The sequence below is a fragment of the Dipodomys merriami genome, unplaced genomic scaffold, assembly GCF_024711535.1.
Source record: "Dipodomys merriami isolate MVZ:Mamm:240054 unplaced genomic scaffold, mDipMer1.0.p SCAF_9, whole genome shotgun sequence".
In the NCBI taxonomy this organism is placed as follows: domain Eukaryota; kingdom Metazoa; phylum Chordata; class Mammalia; order Rodentia; family Heteromyidae; genus Dipodomys; species Dipodomys merriami.
This window is the reverse complement of record NW_027206512.1, coordinates 41702360-41723827: the sequence shown is the minus strand read 5'-3', so window position 1 is coordinate 41723827 and position 21468 is coordinate 41702360. Positions and strand designations below refer to the sequence as shown.

Below are 21468 nucleotides of genomic sequence, written 5' to 3'. Positions count from 1 at the left end.
CTACCCTTGCAAAAAAAAAGTACAGTAATAATGATGATGGGTATTAAAGGTTTAAGTGTCTTTTCCTAGGAAAATACAAATTATTTTCCCTATTTTTATGGAATTCTGATTCTATACCCTCTTCAAATAGCCACCAACTTTGGCCTATTCTTGGGCTGTTTTTGAAAAAAAAAAAAGCCAACAAAAACCCCAAAAACAAACAAACAAAAACCCAAGATGAATAAATCTCAATGTCTTCACAGACTCATATCCATGGAACACATGGGTATACATTTGCTAGTAAGTCATTAAGCAGCTAGTTCTAAGTTAAGACTTTTGAACAACATGCCACATGAGCATGAAGCAGGAGGTGTGGTCAGAGAGGTTTCTAGAGGAAGTGAGCTTTTCATCTTAAGGAAATTATATACAGAACTTTCTTTCTCTTCCCAGAGGCCTACCTCGGTTGGCTGGTCTGCAGGTTGTGGCATCAAGAGCTGGTTGTGGTGCTGTAGCACTGTCTTCAGATAATCTAGAACAGTCTGGCAGGGCACTGGAGGAGAAAGCAACAGTTATATCAAACAAGTTCTCTTCATCACAATATACTCTGAGATCTAAAAAGATGTAATGTGAACTTAAAAAAAAAGATTTATTTTCCAAAGGAAATAGAATCTTTTGTGTTCATCGGACATCGTAGTTATTTCATTCTGTAAATACTGAACAGATGCTATAGTTTCAGGACAAGTTTTAGGATTAGCACAATTTGATAAGAACTTTCAAGTCCAACTTACTCCAAGAGACATTTGAGTCAACAATGGTAACCAGGAACACCTCATAGAAGAAACATGTTTCATTTTCTTTGACTCTATCTGTAGCCTGAACATCTAGGGACTTTTTGAAAGTAAGGTACTGAACTAATGTTTCATACATTTTTCTTTTTAAGGTACTAGAGTTTGAACTCAGGGTCTTGATAGACAAGACATGCCATACTACTGAGCCACATCCCCAACTCTCTTTTGCATTAATTCTAAAAGACAGGCTCTTACCTTTTGTTCAAGTCTGTGTCTGGACTGAGCTTACTACTCTATTATGTTTTGCACTGTAGTTGAGATAACAGATGTGTGCCACCATGCCTAGCTTCTTTCACGGAAACAGAATTTCACAGAACCTTTGAACTCAGGCTGGCCTGGAACTGCAATCCTCTTGATTCAAGGCTCACATGCTAGGAAGACATGCACACACCACAGAGCCCAGCTTAGTGGATGAAAAGGGGTCTTGCAAACTTTTGTGTGTTTTTTTGGCTCGGCTGACTTTAAACTGTGATCTTTCCAATATCAGCCTCCCAAGCAGCTAGGATTATAGGCATGAATTGCTGCATCTGACCACAGGTTTTTTTAAGCAATAATATTCACACTGTTCATGTGCTGGCAGCTTGGCCCTTAGTGATGCTGAGAGATGGTGGAATATTTTAAGAGGAAGAGACTAATGCCTGATGTCTGTGTGAAACAGACGACGGTCTTCAAAGGAAGCAGTGGGACCCTGAGATGGACCCAGAGAATGGAGTTGTTATGACAGACTAAAGCCAGCCGCTCCTTGTGCTGTCTCTCCCTGTCTTACCACATAATCTCTTCATCTCATCTCTGCTCCCATTACTGTGCCATCTGCTAGGGCATAATACAGCAGGATCCTTGCCAGTCCCAGCACCATGTTGTTTGGATTTTCAGTCCACAAAGCTATAGACTAAATTATCTTTTCTCTATAATCTACCAGTCTTAGTTCATTACAGTAAAATAAAATGGACTAATACACTCTTTTTTTTTCTGTTCCAGTACTATGGCTTGAAACTCACGGGCCTGGGTGCTATTCCTCAGACTTTTAGCTCAAGGCTGGAGCTTGAGTTCATCTGCTGGCCTTTTGGTGTTTAACTGGATATGAGTCTTACAGACTTTCCTGCCTGGGCTAGCTTCAAATTGCAATCCTCACATCTCAGCCTTCTGAGTTGAAGGGATTAGAGTGCCCGGATTAATACACTCACTTTGACAGATCATTCCCAACTCATCAATAATCAGGAATCCCATCCAAGCCAGCGCTGGTGGCTTTCACCTGCAATCCTAGCTATTCAGGAGGCTGTCTGAGGATAGTGGTTCAAAGCCAGCCCAGTCAAGGAAAGTCCTTGAGACTGTTATCTCCAATTAAGCACCAGAAAATCAGAAGTGGCAGTGTGCCTCAACATGGTAGAGTGTTCACCTTGAGCTGAAGAGCTGAGGGACAGTGCCAGGCCTACAGGTTCAAGCCCCACGACCGACCAAAAAAAAATAAATAAATAAAGAATCCCATCCAATTTAGGTTTTCTTCCCAATATGAATATCCCTATCCTTCTCTGAAGAAGCTCAACTGACTTGATCCAGTTCAGATGTGACTATGTATTTCACTGACCATTGCACCATCTTTGTGAGACATTATCTTATAAAATCATCGAATAATTACAAAAATCCCTGACTGCCTCAGCTATAGAAAGAGGTATATATTAGGAGGATTTTGGTCTGAGACTGGACTTAGGTAACAAGTTTGAACTCCATATAGAAATTAACTAAATGAATAAAGAGGCTGAGATATGTATTAAGTGATAAAGCACCTGCCTAGCCAGCATGAAGTTCAAAGCCCAGTAATACCAAAAAAAGAAGGTATTAACTCAAGATAGATGCAATACATCCTCTGGGTCTGGGAAGGTGGCTCAGTGGTAGAGTGCTTGCCTTGCATGCCTGAGGCCCTGGGTTTGATTCCTCAGCACCACATAAGCAAAAAGAAAAAAGCCGGAAGTAGCGCTGTGGCTCAAGGGGTAGAGCGCTAGCCTTGAGCTGAAGAGCTGAGGGACAGCACCCAGGCCCAGAGTTCAGGCCCCATGACTGGACCCCCCCCCAAAAAAAAAAGAATACATCCTCTGGATTTAGACATTCAATATGAGAAAAAAAACAGCAGAAGAGCCAGGCGTAGTGGGGCATAACTGTAATTCTAGGACATGGAAGGCTAAGGCAGGAGAACTACATAGCCTGAGCTATGTAGTAAAACCTGTGTGTACACACACACACACACACACACACACACACACACACACACACACACACACACACACACACACACACACACACACACACACACACACACACACACACACACACACACACACACACACTTTGAGAAACTAAGGGATACTGGCTGCGTTTAGTTCTGGGTGTTTATTCACTGTGTAACCTTTAAAACTTTTAACTTCTGTATCCCAGTCCTCTACACAGGACTGAACAGGGAGATCCTATAAACCTAGTTTATGATTAGGATAAAATGAAACGGTACCTCTGGTACTGCCACGTGAAGTGACTGGGGCAAGGCTGAGCCCTGGACAAAGCTTGGAAGTTTAGTAACTGACTAATCAGGATTTGAACAAACTTCCTTTGATCTCTCTATCCTTATTTTACAATTTTAAGAATGAAAATATTTTTAAATGAAGTATAAAAATGTTTCCAATGAAGCCTATTAAACTGAATCTCCAGTGTAACGTCAACCACATTAAAAATAATGTGTGAAAAAGAGAAGGAAGGGCTGGGAAGGTGGCTCAGTGGTAGAGTGCTTGCCTTGCATGCTTGAGGCCCTGGTTTGATTCCTCAGCACATATGCAGAAAAAGCAGGAAGTGGTGCTGTGGCTCAAGTAGTAGAGCTAGCCTTGAGCTGAGAGCCCGGGCCAGAGTTCAGGAGAGAGAGAGAGGAGAGAGAGGAGAGAGAGGAGAGAGGAGAGAGAGGAGAGAGAGGAGAGAGAGAGAGAGAGAGAGAGAGAGAGAGAGAGAGAGAGAGAGAGAGAGAGAGAGAGAGAGAGAGAGAGAGGAGAGATAAGCTGGGTACTGCTGGCTCACACCTTTAATCCTAGCTACTCAGGAGACTCAGGTCTAAGAGGCTGGTTCAAAGCCAGCCAGGCAAGAAAGTCCGTGAGACTCTTAACAATTAACCACCAGAAAACTGGAAGTGGTACTGTGGATAAAAGGGGTAGAGTGCTAGACTTGAGCAAAAGAGCTTAGGGACAGTACTCAGGGCCCAAGTTCAAGTCCCAGGACAAACAAACAAACAAACAAAAAACATACACACATAAAAAACAGAAGGAAAGATCAAGCCAATATTAATAATCACCAACAATGATTTACATTTTAGATGTGGAATAATGGCTGTGATTATTCCTTTATCAGCCTTATAAAAATCAGTACAGGTTTAGTATACCAAAGCTGAAAATTTTCCACGATGCTCCAAAATCTTGCGCCAACAAGACAAGCAGACAATGCTACACTGATCTCACACGATAGGTTGCTGTTAATATATAGTGTACCAAAGTATTCTGTAGTGCACAGGTGAATCTGAAATGTAAGTGGTTTCATATTTAGACTTGGGTCCCATCTCATTCATTCCTCATTTACTATGTATATACAAATATTCCCAAATCTGAAAAAAAATCAGGCATCTGGAACAGTTCTGATACTAAGCATTATAGATGAGATATTCAACCTGTACTGTAAATACAAAACTTTTATTAGAGTAGGCATAACAACCGAATGGTTGTAAGAAAAGTGTCTCTGTAACTGTCTCTCTCCCTGACCTTGCATCTATGATCTTCAGAGTTGATCTCACAGTTCTGGAGCAGCTGCCAGGCCAATTCTCCCACACTGCACACATCTAACATTTAGGCAACACTGCTAAGCTCTGACCAAGGCCAACTGATTCACATGTTGGGAGAAGATGGAATTGTTTATGTGTACTTACCAGCTACTGGGGGTTCTATTTAAGCAGTGGGCACAATGCCTGGGCACCAGGCTGAAATCCAAGAAGGCTGAGGACAAAGCTCATCCATAGCCAATAACTACTCCCTAGGGCACTCTAAGTGACACTATCTTTTAGTCTCTTCCGTGAAGTTCTTCAACCCAGGCCTTTAAAAGGCAGAAGCTTCTAGGTGCTTCCTCCTCATGCTGGAATATGGAATATTGCTCTTGGCTGGGGGCTCTTTGGATAACTGCCTAGATTTACACAAGGAGGCTGCAAGGTCAATTACATATTTTCTGTGAAAAAGCCAAAAATAAGTCAGTAATTCAATCTGGAAGATGGAGATATTAGAGCAATGCCCCATTGCCTAGAGAAACACCGAGAGGGAATTATGGAAATCTATTCTCCTGCATCTTTGTTCTTTAAGTCTATAGCACTGTAGACAATTATGGTGTGGAATTTCCATGTAAGGATGTTACCATTACCTTCCAAGATAGGGACTAACCAGCCAGTGCATCATATGTGATTCCAGTCCTTCCTTAGGGCTCCAAATAGGGAGCTGGGTCAAGGCTTACAGCTGTTTAAAGATCAACAGGGGCTGGGCATTGGTGTCTCATAACTGTAATCCTAGCTCCTCAGGAAGCTGAGAGCTGAAGATGGCAGTTCAAAGCCATCCTTGCCAGGAACATCTGTGAGACTCATTGCCAATTAACCACCAGAAATCTGGAAGTGGAGGTGTTGCTAAATGAGGTAGAGTGCTAGCCTTGAGCAAAAGAGCTCAGGGACAGCACTCAGGAAGAGTTCAAGCCCTGGCTTGAACTGGCAAAAATAAATAACTAAATAAAAAATTTTTAAAAATTAATAGGGCCCTAAAGGAGCCAATTATGCCCTCCACAGGTCTTCCCCAATGCAAATCATAAATTTAAGCAAATCACAATAGCTGATGGAAAGATTGCAGCCTCAGAACTACTAGGAGATTCCATAAAACTCATTTCTATATTCTGCAGAACCTCCCAGATACTAAGTTTAATGAGAGAATAAATCAGGAACCAATGCCATAGAAAACTCCACTGGAAGAGAAGGGTGTAGAGGAAGCTTTTCCGTGTCAACAAGAAAAAGGAATCCTCTATAAGACTTTGTCACGGCCAAGGAAGGGTAGTTAACCTAACACAAAGTCTTTAAGGCATTCCAAGATAATGTCAGTACTGTTTGCAAACAGGCTCTGGAATTAGTCCTAAAGCAATGGTGGGCACTATTTTTTCAATGTATGGATCAACTTTAGGAGATTCCAGGAGAGTCACTGAACATCTGAGATTCCACTATCTTACTTCTAAGACCAAGGTAATTATCTATTGTGTACTGAAAGGACTAACTGAAATGTAAGAAAGTACCTAATAGTGCCTTCTGCCAGATACCAATAATTTAAGAGACTAGTTTATTCTTCAGAGGCTCCCTTAATGCTGACTTCCTGCTTCCTATCCAAGAAGCTATTAGTATTAAAGTTCTTTTCCAAAGCAACTACTCCAATTCTGGTTTTGCTCACATTAAGAATGAATGTGTGTATGTGTGTGGAGGGGGGTGGAATGTAATTGTAGAGATGGGAGGGAAGGGATGGTAGGGGAAAAACAAAGGAGGAGGCAACAATGCTTGATAAGAAATGTACTCATTACCTTGCTCATGTGATTGTAACCCCTCTGCACAGTACTTTCACAATAAAAAAAATTTTAAAGGGGCTGGGAAGGTGGCTCAGTGGTAGAGCGCTTGCCTTGCATGCATGAGGCCCTGAGTTCGATTCCCCAGCACCACATAAGCAAAAAGAAAAAAACGCAGGAAGTGGCGCTGTGGCTCAAGAGGTAGAGTGCTAGCCTTGAGCTGAAGAGCTGAGAGACAGCGCCCAGGCCCAGAGTTCAGGCCCCACGACTAGACCCCCCCAAAAAAAATTTTTTTTAAAAAAGAAGAAGAAAAGAAAATAAAAAGAATGAATGTGTGGGGCTGGGAAGGTGGCTCAGTGGTAGAGTGCTTGCCTCGCATGCATGAGGCCTTGGGTTCGATTCCTCAGCACCACATAAACAGAAAAAGCCGGAAGTGGTGCTGTGGCTCACATGGTAGAGTGCTAGCCTTGAGCTGAAGTGCTGAGGGCCAGCACCCAAGCCCGAGTTCAGGCCCCACAACGGACAAAAATAAAAAAAAGAAAAGAATGTGTTTCTAATTCCTGATTTTTTTTTGATTATATACCCCAGGTTGGTAGTGAACTTTCAATCCTCCTCAGCCTCCCAACTTTTCTCTTCACTTCTCTTCTCAGCTACTATGTTTCTCTAGACTTTCCTAAAGCATTATTTAACATACTTTGCGAAACATATTTTTGGAAGGCTTAAAACTTTTCAAAATATGTCACATACAAATTTACTGGGAAGCTGACATTTCTTACCGTCCTCTTGACAATCTGTATACTTAATCATTGTTAAGGGTCCTCCTCACATTCTAGAAATAGATGATCCGCCACAAGTAATGCTCAGCTTAAAAATGCAGTTGTGATGTTAGGCGAAATGAACCCCAAGATAAGGATTCAAATGTTTTTTCTTTCTTGCAATTGTTTCTAACGTATTTATAAAATGATTTCTTTGTTGCTTTGTATGTCCCTCCCGACAGTATAACCCCTGCTTTCACTGTATTTGATGTTAGTATAATTTGTGGAGGGGAAGGGAAAAAACAAATTGTTTAAATAGGGATACAGGTGGACCCATTGCAACAATGAAATGTACAAGTCTTATGTTGAAAAACGAACCTTACAATTTTGGCAGGGGGGGTAGTAATGTGGGGATGGGGGTGGGGGGGTGGGAAGGGGAAGTATAGGAGGAGGCAACAATGCTTGATAAGAAATGTACTCATTTACCTTGCCCATGTAATTGTAACCCCTCTGTACAGTATTTTCACAATAAAAAAACAAGAAGAAAAAAAGAAAAAATGAAGTTGTATTTTTGATAATGACAGCATCCTGTTTCAGTTCAATTCATGTGTACAGCTGCAATGGTATGCCAGATAGTAGACTAGAATATGAGAATTCAACCAAGAGAGGCTAAATCTCTACCCTTAAGGACCTCACATGACTAGCCTCTCTTATCAGGGCATCAAGAGAAACACACAAAGCAAACACTCCCTTTATGACAACCTAACAAGTATGTACTGTGAACTACAGAAAGTCCTTAACTTTGCCTTGGAGCTGGGGGAAGGGTCTATTACACAGGAGAGCATCTGTGTACTCAGGATACCCAGCAATTTCTCAACTGCATTAAGAAGATTAGCAGGAATAAGGAAGACTAGAGGTGGGCTGGGAAGGTGGCTCAGTGGTAGAGTACTTGCCTTGCACGCATGAGGCCCTGGGTTCGATTCCTCAGCACCACATAAGAGAAAAAGGCAGAAGTGGCACTGTAGCTCAAGTGGTAGAGTGCTAGCCTTGTGCTGAAGAGCTGAGGGACAGCACCCAGGACCAGAGTTCAGGCCCCCCATCTGACCAAAAAAAAAAAAAAAGAAGACTAGAGGTATAGAATTATCTGGCTGCCAGAGCCATAAATTGTCCAGTAAACTGGAATGCTGGGTAACTGATGGGCAGTGAGGGTTGTATTTCTAAAAACAATGACCTTGGAACTAAAGGGCCTCAAGGGTCATCCTGGGGGTTCTAGAATTTGCTCCACAGAGTATGTCTAGTCCTTATGGTTTTCTGCCACTTAGGATATGGGGCTGCTAAAGCAGAACCGCTGGGAATTTGGGAAAGGAGCAGTGAGACCCTTGTAAGGATCAGTTATGAGATGGGCCTCAATGAAGGCAGAGGGAAAAGGAGGAGGGTCCAAACCCACAGATCCATGAGAAGTGGAATCCAAGAATGGCAAATGACTGAAAGTGGGAAGAGACAAAATACAGTGGACTGAAGACCCCTAATAAACATGGCCTCTTTAAAAGGTCAGAACAGTGACTTTTAACCCAGGAAAAGTACTTAAAAGCACAGAATGATCTCCCTCTTTTTCTTTTTTCTTTGGGTTAAGACAGGGTGCTAAGAAGCCCAGCCTGACCTGGAGCTCAGGATCCCTGGCTCAGGCTCCCCAGTGTTGACATTGTAGGCATGCACCTGACAACTCTTACTTCAAGTTGACATTTGCTCATTGGAAGAGCCAGGTACTCACTACTTACTGAATTAGTACTTTCAGAACGGTTAAGCTTGCTTAATGAAAGAGGAAACTGAGACTCAGAATGTAAATGATTTGCCAAAAGCCACAGCTAGCAAACAGCACATGTCTGCACTGCAGCCACTAGAAGGACCTTTTGTTCTTGTAAAATTCCTTTATCTAAAACCTGACATTATTGATCTATAAATTTTTAATCTTTTCACTTGGAAAATGACAACAGTGGACTAACAGGATCATTATTACATAATCCAAAGTTAGTTTTCTAGTCTGTAGAATTTAGCTGCTCTTACCAAAAAAATATCATAAAAGGGTAACTGAGGTGGGTGTTAATTTTTTCACTATAGTAGCCTTTGTACCTGTATCCCATAATACTATGTCACATAATTACATACACAAAATAAAAATTTGATTAAAAAAATAAAGCCAGGTGCTGGAGGATCCAATTTGTAATCCCAGTTACTCAGGAGGCTGAAATCTGAGGGTCACAGTTCACAGCCAGCCCAGGCAGCAAAGCTATAAAACTCTTATATCCAATTACCCATCAAAAAGCGGGAAGGAGAGGTGTAACTCAAGTAGCAGAGTGCCAATCTTGAGCAACAAAGCTCAGGGACAACACCCAGGCCCTGCGTTATAGCCCTAGTACTAGCGTACCTGCATGCACACATACACATACATACACACACACACAATTTTAAAAATTTTAAAAATCAGTAATAAGCCAGGAACTGGTAATAAAATCCTAGCTACTCAGTAGGTTGAGTCTTGGAGGACTGTGCTCAGGCAGGAAAGTCCATGAGACTCTATCTCTAATTAACAAGTAAAATGCTGGACCTGGAGGCATAGCTCAAGTAGTAGAGCACCAGCTGTAAGCGAAAAAGCCAAGGGAAGCCGGGAGCGTGCGCGTCCGGTCGGCGTGTTGCCTGTCAGCGGAGTGTTGCTCGTGGTTGGTGCGGTGTAGCCTCTGGTGAAGCATGTCTAAAAGTTTACAGAGTAAGTAGAAAAGGAAAAATGCGTGCTGAGAAGACAAAGAAGAATGCCCCAAAGGAACTCAACAGACTTAAAAGTATTCTCAAAGTCAATGGTGATGTTTTCATGAAAGATGTTGAAGAAATAGCAACGTGGTGGCACCCAAACATTGCCAGGAGAAAATGGATTGTGTGGAGAAGGATGAAAATGATGACATGAAGATGGAGACTGAAATTAAGAGAAACAAAAAAACTCTTTTAGACCAGCATGGACAGTACCCAGTATGGATGAACCAGAGGCAGAGAAAACGGCTGAAGGCAAAGTGAGAGAAAAGAAAGGGAAAAAACAAAGCAAAAGCAGCAAAGGGTCTGGCCTGGTCACCTCTTAAAAACTTGAAAATGTATCAATGGGAGAGATGTTTGATTAAAATGTATACCTTGAAAAAAAAATGGGAGAGATGTTTGATTAAAATGTATACCTTGAAAAAAAAACTTGAAAATGTATCAATGGGAGAGATGTTTGACTAAAATGTATACCTTGAAAAAAAAAAAAAAGCCAAGAGACCCTGAGTTCAAGCCCTGGTACTAGCAAAAATAAATCAACAAACAACTTAATCTTCCCCGTATTTGGCACTTAATGAATTTCAAGGAATTTTATTTACCACATCTTATGATCATAGGCCCATAGGTTTTGCTGTCTATAGACATTGTGTCTTAAGATAATTATAATGTACAATTAAGATTTAACAGTGCTCTTTTTTCTATTTTTAGTGGAGCATAAAGATTGATTCTCATCAGGCAACTGATCATAAGATTGATCTCATATCCAATGGCATCCTAAATGAGATGAAGTACAGGATCTTATATCCACTTTTCTCAGTGATTGTGCTTAGAGAGTTGAGACTACCTTACTTTACTGGAAATTCCACTGTTTGTTTCCTTCCAATAAATTCTCGCTCAGTACTTCCTAAAGCTAAACCAAATAGCATTTCCTTTTGTGACTTTTTTCCTTTAACTTAATTCCATTTCTTTTGAAAGAAACTTTACCTTTTTAACACTTTTTTATATGTACTGTGATGATCTAATACAGTAACACATACTTGGGCACTGGTGGTTCACCAACTATAATCCTAGCTACTCAGATGCTGAGGTCTGCATATCCCACTTTGAAGCTAGCCAGAGCAGGAAAGTCTATAAAATTCTCATCTCCAATTTACCATCAAAAATCCGGAAGCAGAGGTGTGGCTCAAGAGGAAAAGCAGAAGAAACCTTGAATGAAAAGTGTTTTCACTCTTCAGATTAAGACATGTTGAAGTGCCTCATCCCAAAATTATTTGTCATGGGCAGGCTAAGGAAGCCTTGGCAAGTCTATTTTTCCAAATTTTCTAAACTGCTGGCAAGAATAAATAAGTTACATACAACATATATGCTTACAGATTAATAACAAGACCAATGAAAAGAGTTGCAATGTCCTGCAAGTAATATGGCAGCGTACCTGGGATGCTCTCTAGTTTCCTTCTGAGCTCTTCATTTTCCTGCTGCAGTGAAATAACCTCCTGCTCCAGCTCTTGGCATCGAGGACAGTAGCCTTCCTCTTCCTCCTCTTCTTCCTCCTCGGGCAGGGTAGAAGAGGATGGGTGACCATGAGATTCAGATGTTGCTGGAGAAGTCCAACCACCTAGTGTATGCACAGGGGAGGTTGAAAGAGGATCCACGTCGGCCAGGTGGCTATACTCACTGACCGATGATGTGTTCGGAGTCGGGAAGCTCCCCGAGAGTAGGTAATTTTGGAGGGAGTCGGTAAAAACTCTCAAAAAGGCAGAAGTTTGTTGTTTCCTTTGCATATATTGCATCTCTATGTCGACATTGTCTGAGGTCTGGCTGTGGACCCCTTTCCCAATGTGACATGGTTCTTGTCTGTCATTGTAACTAGAGCCTTCTTGCTTTATGCAAGAAATCATAGATTGAGAATGGTTGGAGTCCAGAAGTTTTCCTCCACAATTTAAGAGACTAAGAACACGACTGCATTGCTGGGCAAAAGCATCCAAGATCATACGACTCTCTGAAAAGAAATAAAAAGAAACATCAGTGGCTGACAGCCAAAGGCAAGGAAGATGCAAAGTCCTCAATTTTGACTTGATGTTCAACCATATTTTAAAAAAATAGGCATTTCTAGCTTCTGTCATAAATCAAGGCAACGAATCCCCTATTAACAAGACACAGATTCCTGAAAGGCCTGATGAGGGATCCCACCCCTTCCTCTAAGAATGAACTGGGCTTTGACCCTAGGCCCCGGGGAGATTTTCCTCTCTGTAGCATTCATTGGTCTGCACAGATCTAATTGTACACCTTTGGTTTCATTAATATCTTTACTCTAATGAATTGAGCTGGCCACTGATACTCAATTCTTCATTGATAGGAGGGCTTACAGCAATCATTACTTCTATTTCTGGAGTGCCCTCATGCCCTTGCTATTAATCAGCTGATACAATCCCTGTCGAGAGAACGCAGCTCCAGATGCAAAGTGGAGAAGAGAGATAAGTCTTTTTGTAGAGCTCACTAGAAATCTCAGGTAAAACAAAGAGTACGTCTATAAGCAAAGGATGAGCACAAAACTGTGGTTTATCTAACAAATGTGTTCACTGTGCTGCTTTTTAATTTACCTGCTAACTTGGATTCGTCAAGGTTAATGCTTATGCTGCCCTCAATCAGCATCATTTGAAAAATCACTTGTGCCTCTTCTCAGAGACACTTCCATCAGACTGTCAGATCTCCTAATACGGCATCAAGTAGCCCACATTCATGAATTCTAAAGCATCTAACAAGCAGTGAAAAGCAGAAAGCAAACCGAAAACCCAAGCAAAAATAAAGAAAAAAAGCCCTCCCAATTTGTGAAAAATGTTACTGCTGTCAGCCTAAGGTTCTTGAAAAACAGCCTGAATATGTCATAAGGCTGCTTCTCTTTTTCCTTGCTATACTCTACAATGGGCTATTATAAATGGAATGATACTTTGCAGGACTTACATAGTGGTAAGAGGATGTCTCTTATTTCCCCTCTGCTTACCCCCCACCCCCCCAAAAAATTTTGCAACAACAAAAAATAATACCGGAGACTGCAGATGCCAATAATTCTATGATAGAAATACAGCTAGCCACTGGCTGTCCCTGAAAATGCTAACTAGCTGCACTTTTTTTCTGGAAGAAAAAGAAACTTTTAAGGTAAAACATGATGAGAAGCTTAAGGGCCTCCATGAGGCTGGAAAGATTGTAATAAACCCTCTACAAGATATAAGGCATGCAGCCATAGATACAACACTTTAAGAGGCCTCTGTGTTAAACAGGCACTGTAGTGTGCACCTGTAGGTATACTTGGGAAACTGAGGCACATGGGGAGGGAAGGGAAAAAGGGAGGGAGGGAGAAAGGAAAAGGAACAGGAAAGGAAGATAAGAAGCAGAAACAAACAAACAAAAAAAGCTGGAAGTTGTGGCTAACACCTATAATCCCAGCTGCAGGCCCAGGAGTCCGAGACTAGGATGATCATAGTTTCAGGCTAGCCTAGGTAAAAAGTTAGCTAGGTCCAACAAATAGGCCAAGTGTCATAATGCATATCTGTCACCTCAGCTATGTGATAAGGACAGGTAGGATGATCTCAGTGAGGGGGCCTTCCTATCTGAAAAAATAGGGCTTGTGTTAAAACTCCAGTGCCATCAAAAGAGTAATAGTAATAATACAGCCAGACATGGAGACACAGTCCTGTAATCTTAGCTACCTGAGAGATTGAGAAAAGAGGATTTTGAATCCAAGTCTAGAAACTAGCAAAACATTTTGTCTCAAAAAAAATCTTTTAAAAAAGGGCAGAGATACAGATCAGCAGCAGTGTACATGCTAGGCCTTAGTTTCAATCCACTGACTCAAAGGATATTTAGAAAGTCCATAGGAAGATGCTTTGTACCCCTTACTTCTCCCCAATCTGTATGATGATACCATCCCAGACTTTTCCCAACTCAGAGACCAGATCTCTTCCATCAAAGTGATTAGACTACACTGAGGAGGAAGGGCCAGCACAGTGCCTCAAGAAATACTGACTGGGCCAGGCACCGGTGGCTCACACCTGTAATCCTAGTTACTCAGGAGGCTGAGATCTGAGGATCACAGTTCAAAGCCAGCCTGGGCAGAAAAGTCCATAAGACTCTTATCTCCAATTAACCAACAGAAAACCAACAGAAGTGGCACTGTGGCTCAAGTGGTAGAGTGCTTGCATTGAGCTGAAGAGCTCAGGGACAGGGCCAAGGCCCAGAGTTCAAGCCCCATGACCGACAAAAACAACAACAAAAACCTGACTGGATGTGAGGCAGGGTTCTTATCAATAACACAGAGACCTTGGTTCATAGTATTTCCAAACTTATTTGCCTGGGGTGGGATGACAGGACCACCTTAAGATGGCAGACACCACCCTTGGGATAGTAATTCCTTACTCTCCCAAGCCTGACTGACTCTCCTCTTCCAGCCTATCATCTCCCTATAGCAAAATCCTCAAGATCTACAAATTCCCTACATAAACTTTAAGGGGTTAATGCTGGCCTCTTTCTTGAGCTATCCATCCAGACAGACCATGGTACCAGAGCTCAAAGTATATAGACTGGGCATTTCTACGTATGTGAAATCTCTCCTCAGGATGGAAGATGAGGCAGAGTAGAAAGAGAAGACCATGGGTTTGTCTGAAAATCCCCAAAGGCAAGTCAGGTCATTATGAAAGGTATCTGTCAATGCAAGTGAATAAATGAAACGTATTTTACTTTACAGCAGATTAGCTTCATTCAAGCTTTTCAATTACTTCATACATGTTACACGGGCCTGCTTTACATTTCTGTCCTAAGTCTCATAAATACTTTGGATGCCATTTCTTTACAATGACCTAACTATTTAAATAAGAAAGTGAAGGCTTAAGATGTTCCACTCTCATTATTTTACTTCCTGGTTTTTGTTCTTTTATTAGTAAAATCAAAGAATGATATTGATTGGGAATGTTCAATTCTAGCACAACAGCAGTTTTCATTCATTTTAATCCTATAATCCCATTCTAGACCTGAAGTTGTATTTACTGTTTGCATTTTAATCAGCCTTGTCCCAATTGATTTCCGTCTATACACCTTTAACATAACCTTGATAAAAGGGACAAATATACAAGGATAGGCTGAAACAGTATTGCTTAACAAGAGGCTGCTCAAATATATCTGTCCATTGTCCTACAAAATACTCAGTAGTTTTAATCATATTGATGAATCACATTATAACATAGATTTTTAAGGGGAAAAAAACTGACTTAGGGACAAGTGTGATTTGTTTTCTTAATTGAAGGATAAACTCATAACATGCTGAGAAAAAAATCATTATGTAATATACTACATTATGAAGATAATCTATTAAAGTACACTCAATATCAGAAAAGAGTTACAATCAAAATAGTTCTTGCCTGCAGTTTTGGAAAGGCTTCATTCTACATTCATTCTCTGGATATAGAAAAACTGGTAAGGGGGCTGGGAAGGTGGCTCAGTGGTAGAGCGCTTGGCTTGTATGCATGAGGCCCTGGGTTCCATTCCTCAGCACTACATAAGCAAAAAGAAAAAAAGCTGGAAGTGGCACTGTGGCTCAAGTGGTAGAGCGCTAGCCTTGAGCTGAAGAGCTAAGGGACAGCGCCCAGGCCCAGAGTTCAGGCCCCAAAACCGGAACCCCCCTCCAAAAAAAAAAAGAAAAACCAGTAAGACATTTCAAGTTAAATTTTTTCTTTTTCATTACATTATCTTAACAGTATGATTTTACACTAATAAGCAATATTTTGAAAAATATGACTACTACATTTGGTGGAAGAAACAGCAACTCTCTCCACTTTATATTGCAAATAGTGATACTTAAGCTTTCTAGATGAATGTAATTAGACATGTAAGTGCAGTGTGATGCCCATTATAAGTGAAGTTTATAGTTGTCATACCAACACAATGGAATGTCTGTTGATCATTGATTTTTCTGTTTTGATCGGTTGTAGGTCTTGAACTCAGGGCCTGGGCACTGTCCCTGAGACGCTTTGTGCTCAGGGCTAGCACTCCACCATTTTGTGCCACAGCCTCACTTCTAGTTTTTGAGTATGTAAGTGGAGATAAGAATCTTATGGGGACTTTTCTGCCCAGACTGGCTTCAAATTTCGATCCTCAGATCTCAGACTCCTGAGTAGCTGGGAGTACTGGCATGAGTCACCGCCATTCGCCTTGATTATGATTATTCTTTTTGCTTTTCTTTTTTTGTTGATCCTGGGGCTTGAACTCTGGGCCTTGGCGTCCCTGAGCTCTTCAGCTCATGGCTAGCACTCTACCACTTGAGCCATAGCACCACTTCTGGTTTTCTGGCGGTTAACTGGAGATCAGAGCCTCACGGACTTTCCTTGCCCAGGCTGGCTTTGAACCCTGAACCTCAGATCTCAGCTTCCTGAGTAGCTAGGATTACAAGTGTAAGCCACCAGTGCCTGGCTTTGATCATGAGTCTTAACTGAGCATAGTATGAACAAGTATTTTGATTTTTTTCAACTTTTTTGTTCTAGTCATAAAGATGTTCTAGTCAAAGATGGCAGAGAATCCGAGTCAACAGCATACAAAGGGGCTTTAAAACTGCCTGCTTTATCCCAACTTCACTAAAAGGAAATACTTGAAAAACAGTAATAAATCACAACCACAAAGCACTTTAAAAATGACCACTTCTCATTCATTTTGCTTTATTGTACAGCCTCTTGGGAGATAGTATCATACTGCAAATGATGCTTGGCCTGATTCAAAAAAAATCTCAAGTCATGCCTTTATTTTTTAATTAAAATTTTCATTCCTAGAAATTCTTCTGCATTTAAATGTTTAATCCATCCTAAATCTGATAAGTGACTAAGAGAAGGGAGGGGAAGTAGACAATCACACAGCCTCCCTACTTTAATGCCCTGTTTGTAAGGAAAGACTGCACAGAATGTGCCAGCACAGAAGATCCCCGGGAGAATCCTGTTTCTATGAGGGAGATCACAGTACTCAAGATTAGTGGTAACCTTTTGATTTTAGACCACTTTAGGGTGAAATATATTAATATTAAAAATGGAGAAGCAGAAAATTTTTAGGGGCCTGTCATATATTCACATATCTTCCATAAAAGCTTTCAAGTAGTTCAAAATAGATGATTTCCTTAAAATACTAAATTCACGTCTTTTTAAGAGAGGAGTTCTTGGAATAGAAAATAAAAGTTCGGAAATGAAAGCATCACCCTTTGAACAATGTCTTTTTTTTTTTTTTTTAAGAAAAATGCCATCCAATTTTTTTTCATAATGACAACATCAACACAGCAAAACAGCATGCAATTTTTCTAAATAAATAAATCAATGATGTGTCAAAAATTAACAGATGAGTTAATATACTCAGTGCTATCAAAACCAGATGGTGCTTCCTAATATTCATCCTGCTCAGTCAATCCCTGAATATTTTCTGGACCATCGGTATATAAAATAGGATGCTGCTATTTGTGATGGCAAACAAAAGCAATCATGCCTGCCAAGCACATACTATAACAGGCAGCATTTCAGCTCTGCTAGACAGAAAGTAATTAGAATGCTTTTAATGTCCAAAAGAATGATGCTGATAGGCTGCCACAGATGTGTAGATTTATGAATATTTATATGGTGGTTTATAGCTGACACTTTTATCAGTTGAAGAAGATAAAATATCTGCCTGACTCAAAAGCTTGACAGTCAGGTTAATAAAATCTCATTAAAGAGAATGACCTATGCAATTATATAGGATTTATTGTAATTCATTTTTGATTGTACTCTGCTTAAAGATGCAATTTCCCATTTCCTGATGCCAAATTTAGGCTGCATATCAAGATCTACGTGGGTTTTAACTCTAAGCCTCCCACTGAGGAAAAATATGCTTTTAAAACCATGGTGTATTACCCCTTTTAAGGAAAATTATACTCTTCATAAGATTTTATAAGATTGTTGAAAAAATCTATTTTTAATCATGTTTCTCTTCTCGATGGCTTATGGCACTTAATAGCAAATAAAATTCACTTCAACCCTTTCATCTTTTCACTGCATTTACCTTGGACAGTCAGCTTTGCTTCTCCTATCCGGACTCACGTGATCATATTGAAGTTTTACAATTTTCAGTTTACTAGGTGGTATGCAATTCTGCAGTTAGATATCACATTGTTCTGAGGGTTCAACAGGCAAAGCAGGCCCCACCCCATGTGTTTAAATGGCCCTGGTGTGTACATGAGCTTATTGGTTCAAAGTGGTACCATTAGTTCCTCCAAGAACCAATCAGCGATCTAGGTGCTGTCCTTCTGATGGCCACTCACATCTCTGTGCCTGTTGAGATGGCTTTGTCCACTGATGAGTAAAATGACCACAATCTGTGATTTTATAGTTCTATGGCCTTTTCCATCTTTTGCCTCTGTAATATTTTACTCAATTTGTAGAAGTAATCTACATTCCATTTCTCATCTTTCTACCAAGTAGTAGGCAGTCAGCCAGTCTCTGTGTTATCTACCCTCCCTAGGACTTCAGAAGGTTGAGTTCAACCCCAGGACTGCCTAAATAAATAAATATTTAAAAAGTAGCCTTTGAAACAGGGAAGTTCGAAGGGTATCCAAAAAGCTCCTTCACACCTTTATAGTGAACAATATTCATGTCTACCAGAGGTCAGTGACAAAACAAACAGAATGAGAAAGAGGGTTGGGGCCACAAAACAAAATCCCACCACATGAGAGGAAAATAGCAGAGAAACTTTCAGAGCCAGAGGAACTCTGGGAAGATGGCAAGTGTCTGCAGCACAAAGAAACCTACAATATGGACATGTCCAGGAAAAACAAGGTTAAGCTATAGATAAAAACAGGAATGAGAGGAGGCAGATTTACAATGTATAAAGGGAAGTAAAAGATTGGAAGATAGTCAGCAAAGCCTGAAAGGATGAGTACAAGGAGATGAAAAGCTGAACCAAGCTCTTTTGTAAAGGGGGAGGGGGAATCCCCAGTGGACATGGTGGAACCAAGGTTAAGCAAAGAATAAACAAGATGGAAAATGGACCCAAACTGCAAAAGAAACAACATAAAAAAGGATATGCCAGAACAGGGAAATAAACGCGCATGAATAAGATCCCAATCTCCAGAGGGTACATGAACCTCAAAGAAGAAAAATGAGGGAAATGCAAACAGGCAAGCAGCTAACAATGAATATAAAACACAATGGAATATTGGGCCAACTGCAACTGGAGGTGGGGGGAGCCACCCCCCCCAAGAATGCAAGATTCCCACTCAAAACCTTCACACGTCTCCAAATCTGTGAGGGATGTGACAGAACATCCCTGATAACCTGTAATTAGATTTTTCTTGCTCAAAACCAATCCCTCACGTGTCAAAATATTGACAAACAGTTGAACGTTTAGCTCATCTATAACTCATTGAGAGACAAAGCGCTGCTATTTTCACTAGGGAAAAGAGGGAGAATAAAAAAAACACTCCCGTTTACTAATAGGCAGAATTTAGAAAACTTTAAAAAGCGCCGTGAGAAGGAACTTTAGTTCACACAAGCTAATGAACCGGCCTGTGGGTCCTCAGGGAGCGGGGCTCGCCCTTGGGTGCAGGCCTCAAGCAACGGCCTCTCCACCAAGCCGCGTCCCTCCCAAGTCCTGCAGTGCGCCGGCCTTCCCCGGGGTCTGCTCGCAGATTCCCGATCCAGAAGCGTCTTGAGACCCCTCGGGGCGCGTGCGCTCTCCCCCCCCCACCTTCCAAGAGACACGTCTACAAGGTGGAGGAGCGGGGGGGGGGGGGGGGGGAGAGAAGCTCGGGAGGGCCAGGACACCACGGCGAGGCGACCAGGGTCCCAGTGGAGCTGGCGCTGGGGGTGCCGGGGAGAAGAGGGGAGACTGCCGCCCGCAGACCCCAGCCCTAACGCTTCGAGCGCCCGAGGGCAGCGTCCAGTGCACCGGCCGGCCGGGGCTGGGACTTTGGGCGTGGACGCGGCCAGGGGGCCGAGACGCGCCGAGAAAGAAGGGCTTACTGGGAGCTGGAGTGATCTTGGAGTGATCGCGTCCAAGAGATGGAGGAAAAGACCAGGCGACCGAGACAGAGCGAGACACAGCGATAGACAGAACTGGAGAGAAGGAAAAACAAACGTGGGCAGGAGAGGGGGGGCGGATAGAAGTGTTAGGAGAAGTGGAGCATCCGAGACTGAAGCGCCCCGTCCCCTCGCAGCCAGCCGCCCCTGGACTGTCCCTCACCGCCGTCGGTCGCGGCTGTCACCTCGGGGCATCCGCCCCCTCTCCCCGTCCCCTCGGGTCGGGGGGACCCCAGCCGCCCACCCGCCGCCGCCGCCGCCGCACCTCGAAAGGAGCCACCTGTTAGGCGCGCGCGCGCGTGCCGTCGGAAGCCAAGAACCTGGAGGCGCCGGGGAATCTTCCAGAAGTTGCTGCGGGCGGGGTGCGGGAACGCAGGGAGGCCTCCCGGACTGCTCTCCCCCCACCCTACCGGCTGGGCGCAGCCCCCGCTCCCGCGGCCCTCCCCTTCCATTTCCCCTGCCCGGGCGCACGCGGGGGGTCGCGCGCCCCTCCCTCGCCCGGATCCCTCCCGCACCCCGCCGTGGCGGGAAGGGAAAGTTGCGCCCCGGAGTTGGTACCTGCGCTGAGTTCCAGACTGGCGCTGTCGCTAGCCGCGAGGCTGCCGCCCGCGGCCCCCGGTGGGCCGGGGCCGTACCTGACGACGGCGGCGAAGGAGGACGACGAGGAGGCGGCGGGGGCCGGGGCCGGGGCCGGCGGCAGCGGCGGCGGCGGCGCCGGAGTCCTCAGGTGGCCCTGGGACGCGGCGGGCGCGCAGGAAGGCGACGACGAGGAGGCGGCGGCGGCGGCGGCCCGGCCGGCCGCGGGCGGGTAGGAAGTCTGCGTCGGGAACGGCGGCGGCGGCGGCGGCGGCGGCGGCAGCGGCGGCGGCGGCGGCAGCGGCGGCGGCTCGCTGCTGCTGATGGAGACGGCGGCGTGGGGCGCGAAGGGCGGCGGGGGCGGCGGCCGCCCCGGCGGCAGCTCCACCAGGGTGGGTCGGTCGTAGCGCTTGGCCAGCGCCGGGCGCTTGCTGGGGAACGTCTTCAGGACGCTGTAGGGGCTGCGCTGCTTGTAGATTTTGGGGACGCTGGGCCCCTCCTCCGCCGGCTGCATCTCCTCCTCCATTCCGCGCCTCCGGGCCGGGTCCCCGTCGCGCGTCTCCTCCTCCGCCTCCTCCTCCGCCTCCTCCTCCCAGCCTGGCGCTGGGCTCCGAGGGCGCCTCGGCCGCCCGCCCGCCGGCTCCGCTCCCGAGCGCGCGAGTGGGAGGGTGTGTGTCTGCGCCGTGGCCGCCGCCGCCGCCGCCTGTCGCCGAGCCTGGCATCTCCGAGCCCCCGCGCGGGGGGCTGCCGCCCGAGCGCTGATTGACAGGCCGCCGCGCCAATGCCTGCAGGGAGAACGGAGGTAAAGAGCAAGTGTTTAGGGTAATATCTGCT

At 43.8% G+C, this 21468-nt stretch overlaps 1 protein-coding gene across 1 annotated transcript in view; it reads right to left on the bottom strand.

The window, feature by feature from the left end:
* Bend4 (BEN domain containing 4) overlaps window positions 1-21160 on the bottom strand; it is a 29741-nt gene extending 8581 nt beyond the window's left edge. Inside the window, exons 1-3 of the mRNA XM_070013184.1 lie at window positions 20617-21160; window positions 11415-11981; window positions 438-529 (exon numbers count right to left, since the gene is read on the bottom strand). Coding sequence (XP_069869285.1) covers window positions 438-529; window positions 11415-11981; window positions 20617-21160 — 1203 coding nt within the window. The remainder of the gene's footprint in view (window positions 1-437; window positions 530-11414; window positions 11982-20616) is intronic.
* Window positions 21161-21468: the final 308 nt, after the last annotated feature.